This window comes from Sciurus vulgaris (genome assembly GCF_902686455.1).
Source record: "Sciurus vulgaris genome assembly, chromosome: 4".
Taxonomy (NCBI): domain Eukaryota; kingdom Metazoa; phylum Chordata; class Mammalia; order Rodentia; family Sciuridae; genus Sciurus; species Sciurus vulgaris.
Window position 1 is genome coordinate 169,829,295 of NC_136464.1, and position 23,613 is coordinate 169,852,907.

A 23,613-nucleotide genomic window follows, 5' to 3' on the forward strand; every position below is an offset into this window, starting at 1 on the left:
ACTTTTGGTCCACTCATATGTAATGCTGGACAGTTGTTTTGCTTTTCTCCTGAATGTTCCAAGGTGCCAGGTATTGAATTTAACTAATTTATTCCAAATGGGTAATTTATTTGGAATGTGAAAGCAGTTTTGCATATAAATATGAACTGTGTCTATAACATTTCAAAATTATTAATCATTTAAGTTTTTATTTAGGAATTGCATGGATTGATTAGTTATGTTAACAAATGCATCATTTATCATTTGGCACAAGCTCAATGTTATAGGAAGACATATTATGTTTCCAATACTTCATACACTCTTTCACCAAAATATATATAATCCTTAAAAGAAAAATGAATAAAACATTTTTAGAAATCTCCTGCATGAGTTTTATTACAATCTTTCCAATTTCTCATATCAGAGGTGGCTTACTTCCATGATTTCTTTAAGTCTTTCAAAGAGAATTGCTTTTCTCCTTAGAAACATTAAACACACACAGACAACATCAAAAATAGCACATCTGCTTTTTGAAAAGTTTGATATATTCTTTTAGTTTTCTTATTTAGATATATATAATGTAGGTAAGTTGTAGCAAAGAGTTCTATGCTTAGGGAAATATCAACCATATTTTCCTTTTACTTGGTATAATTAGAGATGTAATCATAATTGTGCTGGTGCTGGTATGTCTACTGAGTGAATTAGTTTCAATTCAAGACCAATTACATGAAGGTTTCATTGTCAAGTGTCACAAATTGTTCTCTGTTATCTGTAGAACTCAAATTATGATTGAAATTTTGCAAAATAAACACCGCTCTTTTCTAATGTGATTACTTAAAATGTTCACATGAAATATGTATAGCTAAATTAATAGAAAAATTTAGTTCTAACTAGGAACTATCTTTCATGTTATCTGAAATTGTTCGCATTTTCCATCTTTTTATATTTCATGAAATTTTCACAGACTCTTTGGTGTGTTTTCAAACTTTTCCTTTCAGCTTATTTACTTATGAGGACTATACTGAATGGCATTTGCTTCCAAATCTTACCCTTGGAATTGTTACCTATTTAATTCCACCAACTTAAATGTCTTAAATGAGACCATTTCTTATCTGTAGCTGGTGCATTTTTCGGAGGAAAGTCAAGCTATTACAAACTCAGTATTCTCCCCTGTACTTTCCCTTTTATCCTATGCTTATACATTGCAAATACCCAAAGTATAAAACTAAATGATAGGCTATCTGAGTTTTAGAATTAGATTTTTATCATCTGTCTGTTCTTGAGGGAAAAAAAAAATCACGAAAGTTCATTTAACCTCAGTTTCCTCACATATGAATAATTCAACAAGCAGATGGCTACTCGAATGGTTACTCTATGAAGATATTACATATATGAGAGAAAAAGCCTGTTACACAAATACTGCTGGCATGCCGCTGATGAAAGCAATATTTTCGTCTTTCACATGACCTAGTTTGATGAGTTTCCACCCTTCTGATAGGTCCTGAACAGGCAGTGGGCATGGCCACGGGATGATGGAGACGATCGTAGCTCTTCAGGACACACTAGCATCTCACAGAGCATGTTCACAGGCAGCATGCTAATTCACATTCCTGGGCGGTGGGACGTGACCCTCAGACAAAAATGAAGGGCTTCGCTGAGAGGTGGTCAGAATCAGAGCCCGGACTCAGACCCAGGGTCTCTACCTTGGAAAGCAAGTAGCACTATGTCCCTTCTCCCTCTCTCCAAAGCTATTTTCAGTGTTGATTCACATATTACTTACTTGCGATTTTTAATTTTTTTGTTTTCATTCTTTGAGTTCCATTTAAAAATATTCCTCTCAACTATTTAAATCATTTTCATAATTATATATTTTCATTTTTGCATATGAAAAACCACCATAGCAAACTATGATATTTAAATTATGATAAATGGTTTTGCATAAAGGATGACAAGCCCTTGAAAAACTTAAAGACGGTGCAGACCCGCTTATTGCTAAAGTGTGTGTCACTGTGTAATGTTAACATCAATAAAATGGATTAATTTTCCCTAAATAATATATTAAAGTAGAGAAAATTCTTCCATAACGTTTATTTAATGAAGGAATAATTTCTTATTACAAAAGAGATCCCATTTATATTTGTATCACATTATGATTGCCCCCTTCTACCTTGCAAATAAAGCCCTCAAAATTCTATATATTTATTAATTAAAAACCTTTGTACTTTTAGAACTAATGATAATTCTACTAAGTAATCACAAGTTGTGCCTTTATTAATCACTCCTACTAAGAAGCTGATATTAACCATAAAGATCATCTTTATATAGTAAGTTATTAGAAAAGAATTAGTCTTATAAACTTTTCTAGGCCAAACACAATTCTGCAAAGGATGATCTATGTAAATAAATTAGCTTAGCATAAAAATTATCTTGCAAAGTAAACTTGAATTTTACTTGCTTAATTTATTTTTTTTAAAAAGTCTGTCTGGGATGTAATTTTTTCCTGTGGTAAAATATATGTAACATAAAATTTATCATTTTATTAATTTTTAAGAGTATTATTTAATATATATTTAACCATGGCCATAATGTTGTACATTCTACACCAATTTGTTTCAAAATCTTCTGCATTACCCCCAAAAGTAACTCTCTGATAATTAAGAAATCATTTCCCCCTTTACATTTCCCTTTGCCCCTTAGCAGCCTTTTAATCTACTTTTGGTCTCTATAAATTTGCCTTTTAGATACTTCCTATCAGGGGAATCATATAACATTTGCCCTTTTGTTCCTTGCATATTTCACTTAGAATAATATATTTTTAAATTTACACACACATTTTAATATTCATTTTGTTAATGAGCCAACAAAATTTTTGTAAGTTTCAGTATCTACAAAACCTGAGGTCATCTGCCTAATTCATATTAGTTACTAAGTAATAAAACTACAATGCCAATAAAAATTATATGAATATATACATAGACATACACCTAAATATATATGTACATATACTTATATACAAAAGTATACATGAATGTTAAAATGGCCAATGTTTTTCTTAAATTTATATTCTGAAACAATTCTTATAAAATTTCTGAATTTAGATAAATTACTCCATTTTAATAAGATGAAATACTTTACTCTTTTTATTGTACTTTAATTGGAATACAATTGAAAATTTTGTACTCTTTGCATATAATCACCCCTGTAAGAATCTGTTCTTTTTAGATATATGTGACAGTAGAGTGTATTTTAACATACTATACATATATGGAGTAATTTTGGGGGAAGGGGGGTACCAGGGATTGAACTCAGGGGCACTGGACCACTGAACCACATCCCCAGCCCTATTTAGTATTTTATTTAGAGACAGGTCTTACTGAGTTGCTCAGCACCTCGCCATTGCTGAGGCTTTGAACCTTTAATCCTCCTGTTTCAGCCTCTGAGCTGCTGGGATTACAGATGTGGGCCACTGTGTCCAGCTGGAGTAATATTTTTAAGGTTCATCAATGTATTGGAACTTTGTTTCTTCTCCTGGTCAAATAATATTCCATTGTACATAGATGCTTCATTTTGTTTATCCATTTATTTGCTAATGGACGCTTCATTCCATTTCTTGGCTACAGAAAATAATACTTCAAAGGACATTGTAGACAAGTATCATCTTTCAATTCTTTGGAATATATTTCTGAGTGGAATTGTTTTAATTGTTCAGTCATTTAGTAATCCCACGTTCAGCTTTCTGACCTGCTGCCAAACTATTTTCTACAGTGGCTAAAACATTTTACGTTCCCAATAGCAATGCACAAAGATTTGTTTCTCTACATACTTGCCAACACTTATTTTTCCTTCTTGTTATTTTTTATAATAGCCATCATAATAAAGGTGAAGTATTATCTCATTGTGTTTTGGTTTTGGATTTGCATTTCCCTAGTAACTAATGAATTTGAACATCTTTTCATGTACTTTTGGCCATTTTGTGTTTATCTTTTTGGAAAAATGTCTATTCAAGTTCTTGATTCACTTTTTCATTTCACTCTTTCAATGTTTCATTGTAACATTGTTGCTGCTGAATTGTAGGCATCATTTGTATATACTGGATATTTTAAAATATCACCTATTAGATTTACAGTGTTTACTTTAATTCCATGTATTTTCTTTTCACTTTCTGATATGATTTGACACAAATTTTAAATTTTACAAATGCTTTGTCATATATTTTCCATTTCATAAATTCCAGTAAGTATATTTTTTCTTTTATTACCTTTGCCTTTTATGTCTTATCTATAAGTCCATTGCCACATTCAAGGTCATGAAAATGGAAAATCTATCCCTCTACTTTATTCAAAGAATTTTATATTTAAGCACTTTTCAGTACCAGAGATTGAATCCAGGTGTGATTAACTACTGAGCCACATCCCCACACATTTTTATTTTGAGACAGGATCTCATTAAGTTGCTTAGAGTATCGCTTTTTTTTCTGAGGCTGGCTTTGAACTTGTGATCTTCCTGCCTCAGCCTCCTTACCCACTGGGATTACAGGTGAGCATCACCATGTCCAGCTGTATTTAAGTTCTTATATTTAGGTATTTGATCCATTTGGAGTTAATTTTTGCTTATTATGTAACTCATGTGTTCAACTTCATTGTTTTTCATGTGAAAATTCAGGTTTCCCAGTGCCATCTGTTGAAGAAACTATTCTTCTTGGTCTAACAGACTTGGAATCCTTGTCAAAAACCAATTTGTACTTCATACCTGAACTCTCAATTCTGTTCCACTGGTATGTACATCTAACATTACATAACATTACAATATCACAACGTTTGTTTTAGTCAGCTTTTTGCTGTTGTGACTAAAAGGCTAGACCAGTACAATTTTAGGGAAGTAAAGTTTATTTGGGGGGGCTCATGGTTCAGAGGTCTCAGTCCATAGATGGTGACTACATTTCTTGAGGGTCAAGGTGAGGCAGAATGTCATGGTGAAAGAGTGTGGTGGAGGGAAGCAGTTCACATGATGATCAGGAAGCAGAGAGAGAGACTCCACTCATCAGATACAAAATATATGCCCCAAAGGCACGCCCCCCATGAACCACCTCCCCAGCCACACCCTATCCACTTTCAGTTGCCACTTAATTAATCCCATCAGGGGATTAATTCACTGATTGGGTTAAGGCTTTCATAACCCAATATTTCTCCTCTAAATCTTCTTGAATTGTTTCACACATGAGCTTCGCCGGGACACCTAATCTCTAAACCCTAACGGCCATTATAATTGTCTTAGCTTTATAGTATGTTTTACAATTAGGAAATGTGGTTCCTCCAATTTCTTCCTCTTTTTCAAGATTATTTTGAGTATTTGGAGCCCATTATAAATGAGAATTGGCTTTCTATTTCTGTCTACACGCACACACACAGGCACAGACACACACACACGCACACACATGCTTTTAGAAGTTTAATAGTGATTGTTTTAAATCTGTAGATCACTTTGAGTAGTATTGACAACTTAACTATATTAAGTCTCCAGCTATGAACACAATTTGTGTATTTTATTAATATATATCTTTTTAATTTTTTTCGGCAGCATTTTATGGTTTTCAATGTAAAAATGTTTCATTTCTTTGATATTATTTTTCCTTCTTATTCTGTTCTTTGAATGTGATTGTAAATGAAGTTGTTTTCTTAATTTTATTTTTGGATAGTTCATTAATAGCATGCACAAATATGATCATTTCAATATAATATGGCACACAAATAGAACAAAGAAAAAAGTTGACATGATTATCTCAATGTACACAGAGAATACATTCCCCAAATCTGACAAACTTTATTGACTAAAAGAAAATCAGAAAAGTAGAAATATAAAGAAACTTCCTGCGTATGAAATAGGGCATTGATGAGTCCTCTGCTGATAGCATCACACTCAATGTTATGTGCCTAGAAGCTTCCTTGCAAGATCAGGAGCACACTGATGCCCGCTTTCAGCAAGTGGTCCAAGTGGAAAAGAATAAAGAAAAGAGACCCATACTAGAGAAAAGGATAAAAGGAACCCCTGTCCCTGTTTCATAGATAACATGGTTTTATGCATACAAAATCCTTAAAAATCCCCCAGAAAGTAAGTAGACCTAATAAATGAATTCAACGAAGTTTTAGAGTTCACAATAAACCTAAAAATCTACTGTGTTTCTGTACATCAGAAACAAATAATGAAAAAGTTATTATTTTTAAGGCAATACTTGCTTTATAAATGCAAACTTTAAATAGTTTCAAGTTCTCTGAAGATTCATTTCAGAATGTCTCCAAATAATTCATCCTTGATTTCCCAAGTAGGTGCTAAACAATCTTCTGAAATTTAATGTACTAATTATTGTGGGGAAAAGTGGATTTTTTCCTATCCTATAGGAAAAATGATAATAACCTTAAAAGACTCTTGTTTTAAATCCTGTTCTTTCAAAGCTTATATTGCAGGATAATATGACTGCATTTGATATCATCCTTATGATGCAGGACTAGTTTGTTTCTCTGTCTGGATGTCCTGTAATGCTAGCCATCAGAACGGTGGCAGAAATCAATCTCGTTCCCTTTTGTTGGGAAAAGATTGAAATTCATTAAGAAACTGATGTATTGAAATAGTTGTACACAATCCAAAATAATGTATTTTTTTACTTGTTAAGATGAAATTCTTACTATTCTTTGTTAAAAATATGGAACACTTCAGGAATTTGCATGTCATCGTTGCACAGGGACCATGCTAGTTTTCTCCATATTGTTCCAATTTTAGCATACATGCTGCTGAAGTGAGCAAAAAATAAGGTATTTTAAATAAAAACACTGTACTTACATGGAATTCTAATAAATGTAAATCCCAGTGCTCCATAAAATTTCTTTGAGTTATCATCTCTTACTTAGCATTCCCACGATTCCTGCTGCTGTCCTTTATTCCCATAATTCCAAATTACTTTCATGTGAATACTTGAATCACATTTATTTATAGGAATTCCTCAGCATGAAGCATCAAGTGAGTTCAGTTACACAGTGACCGGTGTGTGGTCAGGTGTATGGAAGATGCAAAAACACACAAAAGTATTAGTCAAAACTTTCTTCAGTGTGGTGTAAACAATTACATCTTCATCAAAATTTTAGAAACTGTCAAAAATGTGCTAGTGTTGTACACTGAGAACTGCAAAGCTCGCTGAGAAAATAATAAAGATCTAAATCAGTGGAGAGAAGTACCACCCTCCTGTTCTCAGAGTCAATATGAAGAAGTCCACTCATCATAAATGAACCTGTTGGTTCAATAGAATTGAAATCAAATCTCCTGTAAACTTTTGTGGAAATTGACAGATTCTCGAATCAATGCAGAAGTGTAAGGAACTTAAAAAGTCAAAACAATTTTCAAAAAAGGTTAAACTGGAGACCTTATACTACCTGACTTAAAGAAAGAGGTAGTAATTAAGATTGTGTGTGTATTGTACCAAGATAGAAAAATAGATAAAAGGAATAGAATTGAGAGTGAAGATCTAAGACTGGTTGTCTTTTAACAAAGATGTAAGGGCAACTAGTGGATTAAAAATATTATTTTCAGAAATGATCCAGAAACAATTGTACATACATACAAAATTTAATCCATACCTTGTACTATGTGTAAAAATTAACTCAAAATCTATCGTAGACCTAAATGTAAAACCCCAAATTACAAAACTCCCAAAGAAAAGATAGCACAAAATCCTTGTGAACTTGGGTTATACAAAGACTTCTTAGATATAACAACAAAAACAATCCATTAAAGAAAACAATAATTATGAATGGACTTTACCAAAATTAAGACCATACATCTTCATCTAAGATCTTGAAACTACCCTTTTCTCTTAGTGCTAGTAATATTTCAAGTTCACATGCATATATTAAAGTATACATTATTAAATTGTATCCTTTAAACATGCACAACATTTGTGCACATAAACATATGATAAACATGTTTCTTAAATTGTGTACTTTAAACATACATACTTTAAATATATCAAATACAGATGTTTAGAAAATTTTCCCACAACCCAAATCTCAAAGCATATTTGGAGCAAATCTATTTTGTATGAAAAACAATAAGCAATTTTACATCTTAGGAAGCTTAGGAACATTCAACATATATTAATCTAACAAAAATAACATGCCAGATATGATTCTAGTTCTGGAGATGCATCATTAAACAAATTAACTAATGTTTCTCACATTTGGAGTTTAATTCTGATGGGACAGATTGACAGTAAAGAAAGAAAAATATGTAGTATATGCCTTGTAGCAGTAAGTGCTTTGAAGGAACTCAAACAGTACAAGGAGGAAAAGTGAACGGAATGGGACAGCCGTGTTTTGGGAGAGATCAAGGACAGACTTCATGGAGAGGGGACAACTGAGCAGAGATCACCCATGAAGTGGAAGGTTAAGACAGAGGAGAACCTCTGGGCAGAGACATCTCCAACCACAAAAGCCCTAGGTAAGAGAAGTTTCACTGTGATAGAGGAGAAGCAGGGGGCCAGTGTGGGTGAAGCAGGTCTTTGAAGGAGAAATTCCAGGGGAGGAAATCAGGGCACAAGATCCACAGGTGCCTCAGTGCAGCCTGCAGATGTTGGGGATTTTCTACACATGTTCTGATACCACCAGGATACTGGACGCAGGAAAGTTAGGTGAAACATATTTGTATGTAGGAATTATTCTGGCAGTAGGGTTGAGAATGGGCTACCAGAGGGCTTTATTTTTTGTTTGTTTGTTTATTTTTTTATTGTAAACAAATGGGGTATAACCTGTTTCTCTGCTTGTACATGAAGTACAGGCATACCATTTGTGTAATCATACATTTACATAGGGTAATGGTGTTTGATTCATTCTGTATTTTTCCTTCCCCGCACCCCTCTCAACCCTCTTTGCTCTCTATAAAGTCCCTCCTTCCTCCACTCTTGCCTCCCTCCCACCCCCCATTATGTATCATCATCTGCTTATCAGCAAGATCATTCGTCCTTTGATTTTTTGAGATTGGCTTATCTCACTTAGCATGATATTCTCCAATTTCATCCATTTGTCTGCAAATGCCATAATTTTATTCTTCTTTATGGCTGAGTAATATTCCATCGTGTGTGTGTGTGTGTGTGTGTGTGTGTGTGTGTGTGTGTGTATCTCACAGTTTCTTTATCCATTCATCAATTGAAGGGCATCTAGGTTGGTTCCACAATCTGGCTATTGTGAATTTTTGAGCAGCTATGAACATTGATGTGGCTGCATCACTGTAGTATGCTGATTTTAAGTCCTTTGGGTATAGGCCAAGGAATGGGATAGCTGGGTCAAATGGTGATTCCATTCCAAGTTTTCTAAGGAATCTCCACACTGCTTTCTAGAGTGGCTGCACTAATTTGCAACCCCACCAGCAATGTATGAGTGCACCTTTTTCCCCACATCCTCGCCAACACCTATTGTTGCATGTATTCTTGATAATCGCCATTCTAATTGGGGTGAGATGGAATCTTAGGGTAGTTTTGATTTGCATTTCTCTTATTACTAGAGATATTGAACACTTTTTCATATATCTGTTGATTGTTTGTAGATCTTCTTCTGTGAAGTGTCTGTTCATTTCCTTAGCCCATTTGTTGATTGGGTTATTTGTATTCTTGGTGTAGTTTTTTTAGTTCTTCATGTATTCTGGAGATTAGTGCTCTATCTGAAGTATGAGTGGCAAAGATATTCTCCCACTCTGTAGGCTTTCTCTTCAAATTGCTGATAGTTTCCTTTGCTGAGAGAAAGCTTTTTAGTTTGAATCTATCCCAGTTATCGATTCTTGCTTTTATTTCTTGTGCTTTGGGAGTCCTGTTAAGGAAGTCTGATCCTAAGCCAACATGCTGAAGATTTGGACCTACTTTTTCTTGTGTAGGATGCAGGGTCTCGATCGCTATGGCAGCGGCGTCTCGGTGGGCTGGGCCTCTGTGCTGCCCGGGCCGGGCCGCCTCCACAGCAAACCCTGCTGAAGCCTCTCGGGCATGAGCGGGGCCTCCTGCTGCCGCCCTTCGCCCTACCCGCTGCTGCCGCCGCGTCTTGACTGTGGGTCTGCGCCAGGAACATGCCCCTGGCCGCCTACTGCTACGTGCGTGTCGTGGGCAAAGGCAGCTACGGGGAGGTGACGCTCGTGAAACACCGGCGGGACGGCAGGCAGTATGTCATCAAAAAACTGAACCTCCGAAACGCCTCCAGCCGAGAGCGGCGAGCTGCTGAACAGGAAGCTCAGCTCTTGTCTCAACTGAAGCACCCCAACATTGTCACCTACAAAGAGTCATGGGAGGGAGGAGATGGCCTGCTCTATATTGTCATGGGCTTCTGTGAAGGAGGTGATCTGTACCGGAAGCTCAAGGAGCAAAAAGGGCAACTTCTGCCTGAGAGTCAGGTGGTAGAATGGTTTGTACAGATCGCCATGGCTTTGCAGTATTTACATGAGAAACACATCCTTCATCGAGATCTGAAAACTCAAAATGTCTTTCTAACAAGAACAAACATCATCAAAGTGGGTGATCTAGGAATTGCTCGTGTGTTAGAAAACCACTGTGACATGGCAAGCACCCTCATTGGCACACCCTATTATATGAGCCCTGAATTGTTCTCAAACAGGCCCTACAACTATAAGTCTGATGTTTGGGCTTTGGGATGCTGTGTCTATGAAATGGCTACCCTGAAGCATGCTTTCAATGCAAAAGACATGAATTCTTTAGTTTATCGGATTATTGAAGGAAAGCTGCCACCAATGCCAAGAGTTTATAGCCCAGAGCTGGCAGAACTGATCAGAACAATGCTGAGCAAAAGACCTGAAGAAAGGCCCTCTGTGAGGAGCATCCTGAGGCAACCTTATATAAAACGCCAAATCTCTGTGTTTTTGGAGGCTACGAAGGCAAAAACCTCCAAAAATAACATTAAAAATGGTGACTCTAAATCCAAGCCTGTTACTACCGTGGTTTCCAGAAAGGCAGAATCAAATCGTGAAGTAATCCACCTCCAACCACATTCTGCTGAGGATTCCAAGACATATGTAATGAGTGAAGATAAATGTTTGTTGCAAAAGAAACCAGTGGTCATTGATCCCTTGAAACCACCTGCTGGTCTGAAAGACCACACTGGCAAACCGGACATGGGCAATACTGCAGAGTCACTAGCCACAATCAGTAGGGTAAATATTGACATCTTACCTGCAGAAAGAAGAGACTCCATGAATGATGGCCTAGTTCAGAAGAATCAACCAAGACACTTAGATGCCTCTAGTGAGCATGAAGGTAAAGGCAGTATTTCTCAAGTGAAGGAGGAAAGTCTTCAGGATAATGCTAAGTCTACTGCTCATCCTGAAAGCTCGATTACTACATTGTCCTCTGATAGTGGCAGTGGGGAAGGGAGTGAACCAGTGAAGCTGTTCCAGCCTCTAAACAAAGACTCAAAGCCAAAGGACCAGGATCAACTTGATGGTGAATGTATTATGGAGAAACAGGGCACAATCCATGCAGGTTTACAGCCACACAACTCTGGATCTGAACCTTCCCTGTCTCAACAGCGACGGCAGAAGAAAAGAGAACAGACTGAACACAGTGGGGGAAAGAGCCAGTTCCAACAGGCACCTCCTCAACTTTTGCCTTCTCATCCCACTGTTGGAAAAGTGGCTATCATATCAACACAACAAAATGCTGTAAACCAAAGTAGAATGGTCACTGGGTCTGTGAGCAGTTCAAGAAGCAGTGAGATGTTATCAAAGATTTGTGGGAATCCCCAGGAATACATATACACGGAAAAAAAAAAAGGATCGACCATTATCAGCCCAGGAAAGGAGGCGATTAAAGCAGTCCCAGGAAGAGATGTTCCCCTCAGGTGAAGGCCCTTCAGTGAGACCATCTCTAAGTGCACCAGGGCCAGGGAAACTGCAGGAGGAAAGCCAACCCATCCCTGCCCGACAGTTCTCTTCTGACTGCAGCATCACCCAGGAAAGGAAACTGATTCATTGCCTGTCTGAAGATGAGTTAAGTTCTTCTACAAGTTCAACCGATAAGTCAGATGGGGATTCCAGGGAAGGGAAAAGTCATACAAATGAAATGAGTGACTTGGTACAATTGATGACTGAGACCCTTAAATTGAATTCTAAAGAGAGCTGTGAAGATCTCCCATTACCAAATCCAGTGTCAGAATTCAAACTTCATCGAAAGTATCGGGACATGCTGGTGCTTCATGGAAAAGTTGCAGAAGAGACAGAGGAACTCCAATTTAAAGAGCTGCCTTCAGCTGTCATGCCGGGTTCTGAAAAGATCAGGAGAATAGTTGAAGTCTTGAGAGCGGATGTCATCAGGGGCTTGGGAGTTCAGCTTTTAGAGCAGGTATATGATCTTTTAGAAGAGGAGGATGAATTGGAGAGAGAGGTACGTTTACAAGAGCACATGGGTGAAAAGTATACAACTTACAGTGTGAAAGCTCGCCAGTTGAAATTTTTTGAAGAAAATGTGAAATTTTGAGAATCTGTTCTACTCTGCCAGATCTAAAGACCTATTTTCAAAGATTAGGCTTTAAAAAACAAACTGTGATAGTTGTTATAAAGCCATTCACCACCCTTTTACATCTTTGGGTTTTTCTTACTGGAAAACAATTGGACAGAACAGAGTAATGTGAAGCAAGTTCACAAAAGAAAAAAACTTTGACTCTCATATTCCTTTATGAGGAAAAAATTTTTTTTGGTTACTGTTTACTGAGCCTTAAACCACTTCAATTTTATATCTAGAACTTTATTTTTTTGAGGGGTTAATTAGCTTAAAAACAGGACCATAAAACATTGGATTGGAAGTTTTATATCGTACTATAGTGATAAAAACAAGAGAAACAAATGACATATGTCCAGTAAAATCTGCCATTTTAAAAGCAGTTTTTAAAAGAAAAAAAATCGATTCACTATTCTAGAGATAGATTTAAAGAAAATGAAATTCTCTGTAGTATTTGAGGAGCTAGATCCCATTTTTACATTTTGATGTTTAATGTTTTCATTTAATATGAGCCTCATTTAGGGTATAAAGAATTAAATCTAAAGTATTTTGGCTTTGTAAATCATTATGTTTTCACCTACTAGTTTTGTTAAGATTTCTCCATCAGTGAAGTTTTTTTGTTATATTGGCTATACATAAGGATGTATATAATGTTTGTTTCTGGAAGTTTGTCTTCATGTATATCAAGATATTGGTTGTCTTTCCATGTTTTAAATGTAGGATTTTATATCACATTTTATTAGTTGTTTAATAAGTCATACCCTTTATTAATAGTTTTCATCAAGTTTTGATTAGTAAATTTTCACTTCTGTATTCAAGAGACTCTAAAAATGAATACTGTTCCAGGTGTTTTCAGTTTCTATAAAAATGTGCCTTTGAAAATTACACACACATAAAAACGTTCTTTCAAAAAAAAAAAAAAAAAAAAAAAAAAAAAAAGATGCAGGGTCTCTGGTCTGATTCCAAGGTCCTTGATCCATTTTGAGTTGCGTTTTGTGCAGAGTGAGAGATGAGGGTTTAGTTTCATTCTGTTGCATATGAATTTCCAGTTTTCCCAGCACCATTTGTTGAACAGGTTTTCTTTTCTCCTTTGCATGTTTTTGGCACCTTTGTCTAGTATGAGAAAACTGTATTTATTTGGGTTTGTTTCTATGTCCTCTATTCTGTACCATTGATCTACCTGTCTATTTTAGTGCTAATACCATGCCATTTTTGTTATTATTGTTTTGTAGTATAGTTGAAGTTCTGGTATTGCGATACCCCCTGCTTCACTCTTCCTACTAAGGATTGCTTTAATATTTTGGGTTTCTTATTCTTCCAGATGAATTTCATGTTTGCTTGCTGTATTTCTGTGAGGTACGTCATTGGAATTTTAACTGGAATTGCATTGAATCTGTATAGCACTTTTGGTAGTATAGCCTTTTGACAATATTAATTCTACCTATCCAAGAACATGGGAGATCTTTCCATCTTCTAAGGTTTTCTTTAAGTTCTTTCTTTAGTGTTCTGTAGTTCTCATTGTAGAGGCCTTTCACCTCTTTTGTTAGATTGATTCCCAAGTTGTTTTTTTTTTTGTTTGTTTGTTTGTTTGTTTGTTTTTGAGGCTATTGGGAATGCGGTAGTTTTCCTAACTAATCTTTCTGAGGATTCATCACTTGTGAATAAAAATGAATTAGATTTATGAGCATTGATCTTATATCCTGCTACTGTACTGAATTCACTTATGAGTTCTAAAAGTTTTCTGGTGGAATTTTCTGGTTCCTCTAAATTTATAATCATGTAATCAGCAAATAGGGATTGTTTGAGTTCTTCTTTTCCTATTCATATCTCTTTAATTTCTTTGGTCTTTCTAATTGCTCTGGCTAGAGTTTCAAGGATGATGTTGAATAGAAGTGGTGAAAGAGGGCGTCCCTGCCTTGTTCTAGTTTTTAGGGGCAATGCTTTCAGTTTTTCACCATTTAGAATGATATTGGCCATGGCTTTAGCATAGATGGCCTTTACAATGTTAAGGAATGTTCCCACTATTAGAATCCAGTTGTGGTGGTCTGAAGTCCATTGCTGTGGTAAGGTAAGAAAGAGGGGTTGGCAGTGGGGTAGAGCTGACGGGCTGTGTTCATGGATGGAATGTAAACTGTGAAGAAGGTCAAGGATAATGCCAAGGTTTTGAGACTGAGTAACTGATGAATGGAAGTACCATTTTCTGAAATGGGAACACAGAGGAATAGCAATTTGGAAGATGGAAATCAAGAGTTTGATTTTATACCCGTCAAGTTTGCGATAGTTGTTGAATATCCAGGTGGAGAGTCAAACAAGCAGTGGGAAATAAAACTCTAGAATCCTGTGGACAGAAGAGAGCTGGGATTGTGATTTGAGAGTCATGGGGATATGGAGGATATTTAAAGCTGCAGGAGTAGGTGTGTTCATGTAGTTAATAAATGTTTATAAAGACAAAAGCCTGGATGGAGAGATATATCCAACTAGGGTATATAGTAAGCCCCCCATACCTGAAGTCTCCACAAACATGGATGCAACCAAGCAAAGATCAAAAACTTAAAGAATAATTGTGCCTGTAAAGAACTTTGTTCCATTCATTAATCTCCAATGAAGCAGAACAATTTACACAGAAATTCCAGGATGTTAGATGTTATAATTTACACAGAGATGAAAGTACATGGAAGGATACATGTAGGTTAAATACAAAGACTGTGCCGTTTTATATGAAGGATTTGAGCATACACGGATTTTAGTATTTATGAGGGTCCTGGAGCAAGTCCCCAGCAGACATTGAGGAATGACTTTTTTTAAGAGCAACATTTTTTCTCAGTGTTTCTGATACAGACAGGTTTCCATTCTGTTGCCTCTGCTATGGCACTGTGGCCACAAAGGGCAGGAATGACAGGAAAGGCTTTTGGATGAGTCAGGAACACAGCTCTCCAGCCTGGGGCCTGCTGGTAACTAGACCCTCTGTCTCTGGCTATTCCATTTTCTTCCTTGGCTTCCATTTCATCATCTATAAATTTAAACAAGGAAGTTCTTTGAGCAGGAGAAGAATAAAGAGAGGAAGTAAAATTAACACTAAAGTTTTGAGACTCATTGGTTGCCTGGAAGGAAAGGTACTAGTTTAGGAAGGATTGAGCTACCTGGAGTATGACCTGGGTCACCTGCAATGACCTGGAAATCTTATACCACTGTTTGTGCAGAGCACTGACTTATTTTTCAGCTCACTTTTCTCTTAATTTATGGTTTTATAACTTAGTCCAGGATGGTTTGGTTTCAATAGCTAAAAACTCTCTGAAACTATCTTGAGCAGGAAGAAGATTGTCCAGGGCATCCTGGGGCACTAGGGCATAGAGTGCTTCCAGGTCTCCTGGGGACAAAACCATACAATGCATCCAGCCTTCCTCCACTACCTGAAATCTGTCCTGACTCTGGCAACAGGTGCCTTGAATTCCTGGAACATTGGAACTTTGAATCAGTTTCTACAGATAATTGTTCCAATCTCTGTAAGTCCATGTTTCAGATTCCCTAGATGAGAGAACGTCATCCATTCTGCCTACCCTCTGGATTGAATTGTCTCGATATACAGACAACTCTATGTCCCTGGTCTAGTTAGGTGTGACTAGGTGTGGGTGTATGTATAATACTTCCTGTATGCTTAAAGATTTCTAACCTTTAAGTTGGGAGCTTCAGATGAGATCTCACAAATTAAGAATGAAGCTATCTTTAAAGGGATCACATATAAAAATGTTTTAAATTAAAAATTCCAAACTATCATAATTCTTTTTACTCATTCTGATTCATTCTTCCCCTCTTCTCCAACACACACACACACACACACACACACACACACACACACACACACACACACATTCAAATACTGCTATTCTGTGGCACGAAATGTGAAAGTAATATACTTAAAATCTATCATTTCCATTTTCTAGAGTGCTAAAACATCAGTGTCTTTTAAAATCTTTTTATTTGAGGACATATCTTTGATTAAAAAAATATTTACTAATACTTTATTTAAAATAGAGCCAGCCGGGCACAGTGATCCACACCTGTAATCCCAGGAGCTTGGTAGGCTGAGACAGGAGGATTTTGAGTTCAAAGCCAAAAAAGCAAGGGGCTAAATAAACAACTCAGTGAGACCCTGTCTCTAAAAAAATACAAAATAGGGCTGGAGATGTGGCTTACTTGTGGAGTACCCCTGAGTTCAGTCCCCAATAATCCCCCCAAAATAAACAAATAAATAAAACAACTGAGGAAATATTTTAGGAAAGTAGAAAGATCTAGTCCTTTTGAGTCTATTGAAATGTTTGCTTCATTCTTAACATTTCAACAACCACCATTCATTCATTCATTCAAAAAAGTACGGGTAAGTACCTACTATTTGGAAGGTGCGATTCCACAAGCTCTAAAGATTTGAAAACATGGTAGCCTTTGTCATTGTCATCTAGGATCTTACAGCTTAGATAAAAGAGAAACTTTGCATAAATAAGTGTAACAGAAAATAAATAGATACATGCTGTAGCAGACTGTAAGTAAAATATGGGGCATCTGAAGGAGGAATTTTCTAAAATTATCCTACCCTGATATGACAAAGTCTGTCTCCTTGAAAATCTCCAGTTCTCCTTAGTGGACTGCTGATTATATTCTTTGCAGTGGCCTTTCCAGACTATTCCCAAACTCTTTAATGATTATAATAATATTAAGTAACAATTCTTAATAGTCACTGAGTGGCAGGCAATGTTCTAATCACCTACATGCCTTAACAGATTTAATCCTTACACTCTTTCCTACCAAGTAAATACTGTTATCCTCCATTTTTGCAGATAATAAAACTGAGGTACACAGGGCTGTGCTCAGTATCAATTGACTAATGAGAGTCAGAATCTGGATTTTGCATTTAGTTGGCAAACACCAAAGTTCTTAGCATGACGCTATACTCTTACAGCCCCAAAACATATGTCTAACAATTTCACTCCCTATGAGTAAACTGTCTTCATAGTTTTCTGTAAAGACTGAAATCATACCAAAGAAGCTCCTTTGCCCCCGACCTTGGTACCTCGATGTTTGTCTGTATTGTCATCCTACCTGTCTAGGTGGAAACTTTTTTTAGCACCATTTCCTGTGACCTTTGTCACTCAGTGCCCTCTCCCACATGCAAACTTTCCTAACTTCAAAATGTGTTAATAACTTTCTTCTCAATGCTTCTACTACTGTCCCATATTATTTACTGTTTTTCTGAAAATTGTGCCCCTATTTTATTACATATTCTTTTAGAAAAAAAATAAAATAATGATTTATTTCTTTCTCCATAGTATCTAGCACAGGGTAGGAAACATGAGAAACATTTACATGATTGGAGTCATCTAAAAATTTAATTGTAATTAAAACCATAGAATTTAAAACTATAATATACTAATGGAGAATTTATGTGATTCATTACATTATTTTTGGATAGAATCAAATTTAACAATTGTACTATTTAGCTCTTCTTTTGCAGGAAATTTTCACGAATCCTCTGCCCTGAGTGAGATCTCTGGATTAGTGAATGACTGTGTAAAAGGTCATTTAAAAATGACTTTTCATTTTTAACCTTCTAAATTTTAAGGCTGTGCCTACAAAATATCTACACAATTAGTTTAAATATCAGCATCAAGCTACTTGATTTATTTTTCTTGGTTATAGTATTTGATACCATTTCTTGTATATATTTAATTTTTGAAAAATTAATCCAAATTATTATAATAGTTATCCCATTTTCATAAACTCCAATTCTTTCTTGATATTCCTTGGAATTTTTTTTTCTCCTAAACCAATATGTTTCCTTCTTTTTTAGAACCCTTTTTAAGACATGCAAGCATACCATTTTGCTAAAGATCTGGGAAACAGAGCTAAAATTTACAAAAAAGAAAAGAAAATACAACCACTTTTAGTATGTTTTATTCTCACTGCAGTCTTCCAAACCATGTTAGTTAATGTTAAGATACTCAGAACAAGAATTTAATGCAAAGTAATATTCTGGAGATTTTGTTTGTCTCTTAATTAAACATTCTGAAAGAAAAACAAAATCTTATATGGCTGAACATTTTAGTTAGAAACTAGCATTGCAATAAAATGTTCCACAGGAATGGATATCTTGCCTAAATTACCTTTTATTTCCTTTTCATAACTCGAAGTTTATTTGGAACTCTTTAGCTGCTTATTTCATATATTTCATAAGTGAATCTTCAGCCCACTATTAAAACTACATGCCTTTACCCTAACTGAAAAGAAGATGGGAAACAGTTCTCTTCTTATGGATGTGTCTTTCTTCTCTAGGGAAGGACTTATCCCTTATTAGTGAGGAAAGCTGAAAAGATAAAAATGAATAATCAGATTGTTGGAAGCAGGGTTTAACAGCTGGTACAAAGTAAACAAACTGCAGGTACCGAATGAGTCCAGGTTTCCAGCCCATTTCTTTTTTTGCAAAATGTCTGGCTCCTGTGTTCTTTATTCAGATGGTCTCATACCTAGCAAAGAACTTTTTTTGGCTGTATTTTGTAGAATATCTGTAGGAAATGAGCTGAGAAACTCAACAGGAACAGCTTGAGGTATTTGATGAATAATAGAGAACTTCCACCATTCAAGTGTCTGACTAGAACAGAATGAGAAGTATTAGAAACTTGGAAAAAAGGAAAGATCGATTCAAAAATAATACATGGCTCTAACCCACTGGCAAATACACTTCTTTCTAAAGCACTGTCGACAGATCACATAAGGAAAGAGTTTAAATGAGGTTTCCTTAGGCTTATTTGGACTGTCTTCCTGTTGTTTGTTACTTGCTGTTTGCTTCATCTCAACAAATAAATATATATATCTATGGGAGGGAAACCAAAACCTTGAAGACAAAGCCCCACTTTCTGTTTTCAGGTTCTATTTCCTCTGTAGGGGAGATGCTATCCGTTTTATATTCTTACTCTACTGAGAGTCAGTTAATTAACTCCTTTAGTCTTCATAGTTTCATTTCCCTTTGACAAGAAAATTCATTAAAAAATGAGTCTTAGTTAACAACACTGTGATACTGCAGCAGAGGTTTTAAAACATACATGAAGTTTTCTTCTGTTTGTATCTAAAAAATATGCAGCACACGCTTTGAATGACTTGACTCCAATTACCTTTATTCAGTGTTCTATCTGTGGATTCACAAGCACTGAAAAAAAAAAATTTAATCCAGCACACATTCAAAAGAATTGAGGAAGTTGACCAAAAAGAATAGAAGGGGAAAAAGTTGGGGATAACTACTGAATTATAATTTCTCATTAATAAAATGAGACTGTTTGACTAGATAAATGTCTTTCAGCTCTGATAGTCTGTGTGTCTAGATTACTTTCAGTGAATAAAGTTTTCTTTTGATCACCCATTGTTTCTTTTTGTTGTTGTTGTTGTTTAAGTCATACATTTTCCTAGTTTTCTATAAGAGTCAGAGAATTTGTCCTACCATTCCAATCCCCCAGAGTAGGTATGTGTTGGCAATGAAAACAGATTTAATAAAATTCAAACATGAGGCACAGTATGGTGAAGTATTTTATTCGTTGGAGGTAGGGAAGGAATCATTTATCTTACAACTTTCAGAATTATTTGTGGTTAAATTCTGTGGATACTTCTCTGTTTTATTTTACTTCAGCTCTGAGCAATTTTCAACATGATTGACTCCTCCACTCACAACAAAAGATCTACATCTTGCTCTTTTTTCTGCCCCTGTCCTGTTGGCTTTCCAACTCTCTTTCACCTCTTCCTGTTCTCTATCACATGCTAAGCTTCAGCCCTTGGGGTTCTATCTTAAGCCTTCTCTTCTCTGCTTCCTGTCCCTCTCATTCATATCCAAAATCAGGGTACGCCAATCTATTCCCTCACTCTATTCACAATCCAACCTCTCCTTAGACTAAACCAGTGCTAACCAGATGAACCAACTGCCTCATGAACATCTTTTTTAATTGTTTCAGAGCCACAGAACATAGTGTGTGTAACACCATCATGGACACATCTGTACACCTACCATCTGCTGGTTCCTTCCGCTTTTGGGTCCCTAAGTCAGTCATCAAAGACCCCGGCTTCTCCTTCAACTCACATCCAAGCAAATATCACGTACAATTTCACCTTCAGAAACGTGTCTCAAACTTGTAAGTTTTTGGTTGTGTTTTGTTTTTTCCTCCAGGTCCACTGTCACCCCTAGGTCTAAACAACCATTGTCTTTCGATGCATCTTGTTCGCAGTCTTTGCTTTTTGAAACCCACTCTTCATCCCTCAGTCTCAACTTGCCACAGACCGTGATTTATCAAAATGCAAATCTGATCCTCTTAATGCTCCTTTAGCTCTCTCCCATTAACATTTGGATAAATCCAAACTTGTTAACAGATTTCATAAAGTCCTTTATTCCTTTACGTTCACCTACTCACTGGTCTCCATTTCTCTATTTTTTTCTCACCCCAAATTTAGTGTTACTTCTGCACAAAATTTTCTTCAGTCCTTTAAATGTCTTTTTCTTTCATTCTCTAGAAATCTTTATGTAGGCTCTCCCTTCTGCCTGGGGGGGAAAAAAACATGTTTTCTTTGTCAACTCAGCTGAGCAGAATGTAAGTATCCTAAAACATTTTTGCAATTTCTATATATAAGGTCTTCTCTAAACCATTTTACACATATTAACATAAATCTTTAATTTTTACAATGACCCTATTTTTTTCCTATTATAATTGTTTTACACTGACATATCTGAAAAACAGCAAAGTTAAGGAATCGCCCAAGATCAGAAAGGTGGTAACTAACAAAGTCACCACTTGACTGTCTACCGCAGAGCCAATGAGATTAGGTTGAAAAGTCCTTTTCTCTATTAAGACTTCTGCTGTCTCTACCCCATCACCCTTAACCCAAGCCAGATTAGCTTCTGACACACCTCCTACAGCATGTACCCTGCTCCTACTACCAAAGCACTTGTAATTGAAGTCACTGCTTTTAATTGTCTTTCCTGCCAAACCATAGAGTTCTCATGGGCAGCAATCACATTTATTAAAGGAATGAATGAGTAAACAGAAGAAAATTATTAATGCTCTACATCCCATTTGGCATTTGTCAAAGAAGTTTCCTGAGACTTCAGGAAAAAGCTTTATCTGTCTTTCCAGGACTTCAGCTTCATGATTTGTGAAATTAGAATTATACATGCACTTTCTCTTATGAACAGCCAGCTCATAATCATCTGTGTGCTTCACAAGTCAACACACTCTCCTCAACAGTCCCAGTGAGTTAGACATGGTCTAAAGTTTCCCCTGCAGCTACCCCTAGGTAGCACCCAGCTGTGCCCACACAGAACTGGGCAATGTCTAGCTGAGGCACAGAATTCTTGTTTGCAACAAGCAGATGCTACTCCTGAAGTTGGAAGCTCAGGATTTTTTTTTTTAAACTCCCTGTTGCGTTCTCACCATTTGCTACAGAATGCATTTTCTTAGAAACCAACATTTAAAAAGCATGTTTGTGTCTCTGAGCTGGCTCACAAATGCATATGTAATTTTCCAGAATACTGAAAAGGTTCAAATGAAATAGCCAAACATCATGTCTTTAAATGAAAAATTTCTGTTTAGCAGTTAACTGTACTGCTCTTCTGGGACCATGACAACCACCTTAAATATATTTTCTGGTGGTAAAATTCATTCCATTATTTCAACAAGAGATTTAGAAATGGACTCACGAAACATAATTTCATTATAAGTTAGAGTTTTACTTATTTGCATTACCTTTAAACAATGCCCATAAATTAAAGATAGGGAAAAGTGGGAAAAAATCAAACTGATTTGGGAGTGGACATCCTTAGGAGGGTACTCGGAAGGTATGATCGTAGTATGGCTGTAGAATTTGCATAGGATTAGTGGCTAGAATAAATAATTGCTGTGTGACTTTGAACAAATTAGTTAGGCTGTCAACTGTTAGTTTTTCTGTAAAATATGACTAATCACTTCAAAAATTGTTAGAGGGAATAAGTGCACATGACATATGGAAAAGATAGATGCTAATTTTAACCAGTATTTTCTGTCAAACTACAAAGAAAAATTTGTGAAATAGGTAAAATGAGTACCATAAATAACATTTATGTAGGGCTGAGTACACAGTGATCATTGAGGAAAAAGTTTTTTATACTCATTTACTTCTCACTTGTGAGGTGCGGAATATTATTATTCCCATTTCACAGATTGAAGAAAGAACTCCCAACTCAAACTGAGAACTTAAAATTTCCTATATCCTATTGTGTTTCGGTTCTCATAGAAAGGGGATTTATTAGATGGGCGTACATGACCAGAAGCTGGATTGTCCACAATGGCCGTGTGCAGCTGGAGAGCTGAAGGAACCAGTAGCTGCTGAGTTCAAGAGGCAGAAGCCCCAGAACAAGAGGGATCAACAGTATGACCCTAGTCAGAGATTCAAGGCTTCTGGAAACTACCTGGAGAATCACTGGCAGAGTCCACTTTGGAAGAGTGAGAGTCTAATATCCTCAGATGGTTGTAGCAGCCATCAAGAACCCGTTCAAGAAGAGTAGAACTTGCCTCTGCATCTGCTTCCTTGTTCTTCCAACTTTTATTCCAACCAAGCTACCATCTTTTTGGGTGGTACTGACCACGTTTAGGGAGAGTCTTCAGTTCACTGTCCCACATTCCAAGCATTCCTATACACACCCTTGACACACCTGGAAGCCTCTGAATCATTGGCATCTCTTAATCCAATCAAGATGACAATTCAAAATAACAATTACACCTATATTCCTGGTTTAAAATATTTTACCCTTATTCATTGGTCAATAGCCAGAATATTCCTGGCCCCTATCAATTTCAAGGTGGAGAACTTAACTGAAGAACCCAGAGGGATTTTAAATTTATCTCCAATAAGGGATCATTAACCAAAAGGGCAGAAGTGAAGTGAGGACTACAAAAGATGTCTCTGTTGTTTCCTGAGGTGACAGTATCCTGTACTTGTATAAAATACCTGCATTTTTACCTGCAGAGAAGGAAGATATGAATAATTGAAAAGTTTTATTATTTGAACTTCCTTAAGGGAAGCAGATGCATTTTATAGAA

The 23,613-nt window shown here is 36.2% G+C and overlaps 2 protein-coding genes across 2 annotated transcripts in view; both read left to right on the forward strand.

Moving 5' to 3' along the window:
• Positions 1-23,613, forward strand: part of GPC5 (glypican 5) — a 1,401,099-nt gene that overhangs the window by 1,326,167 nt on the left and 51,319 nt on the right. The window lies entirely within an intron of this gene.
• LOC306659385 (serine/threonine-protein kinase Nek4-like) lies at positions 9,909-13,410 on the forward strand. The gene is given in 2 exon segments (XM_079136867.1): positions 9,909-11,739; positions 11,741-13,410. Coding segments are annotated over 2 exon segments (2,415 nt in total). The 5' UTR covers positions 9,909-10,074; the 3' UTR covers positions 12,491-13,410.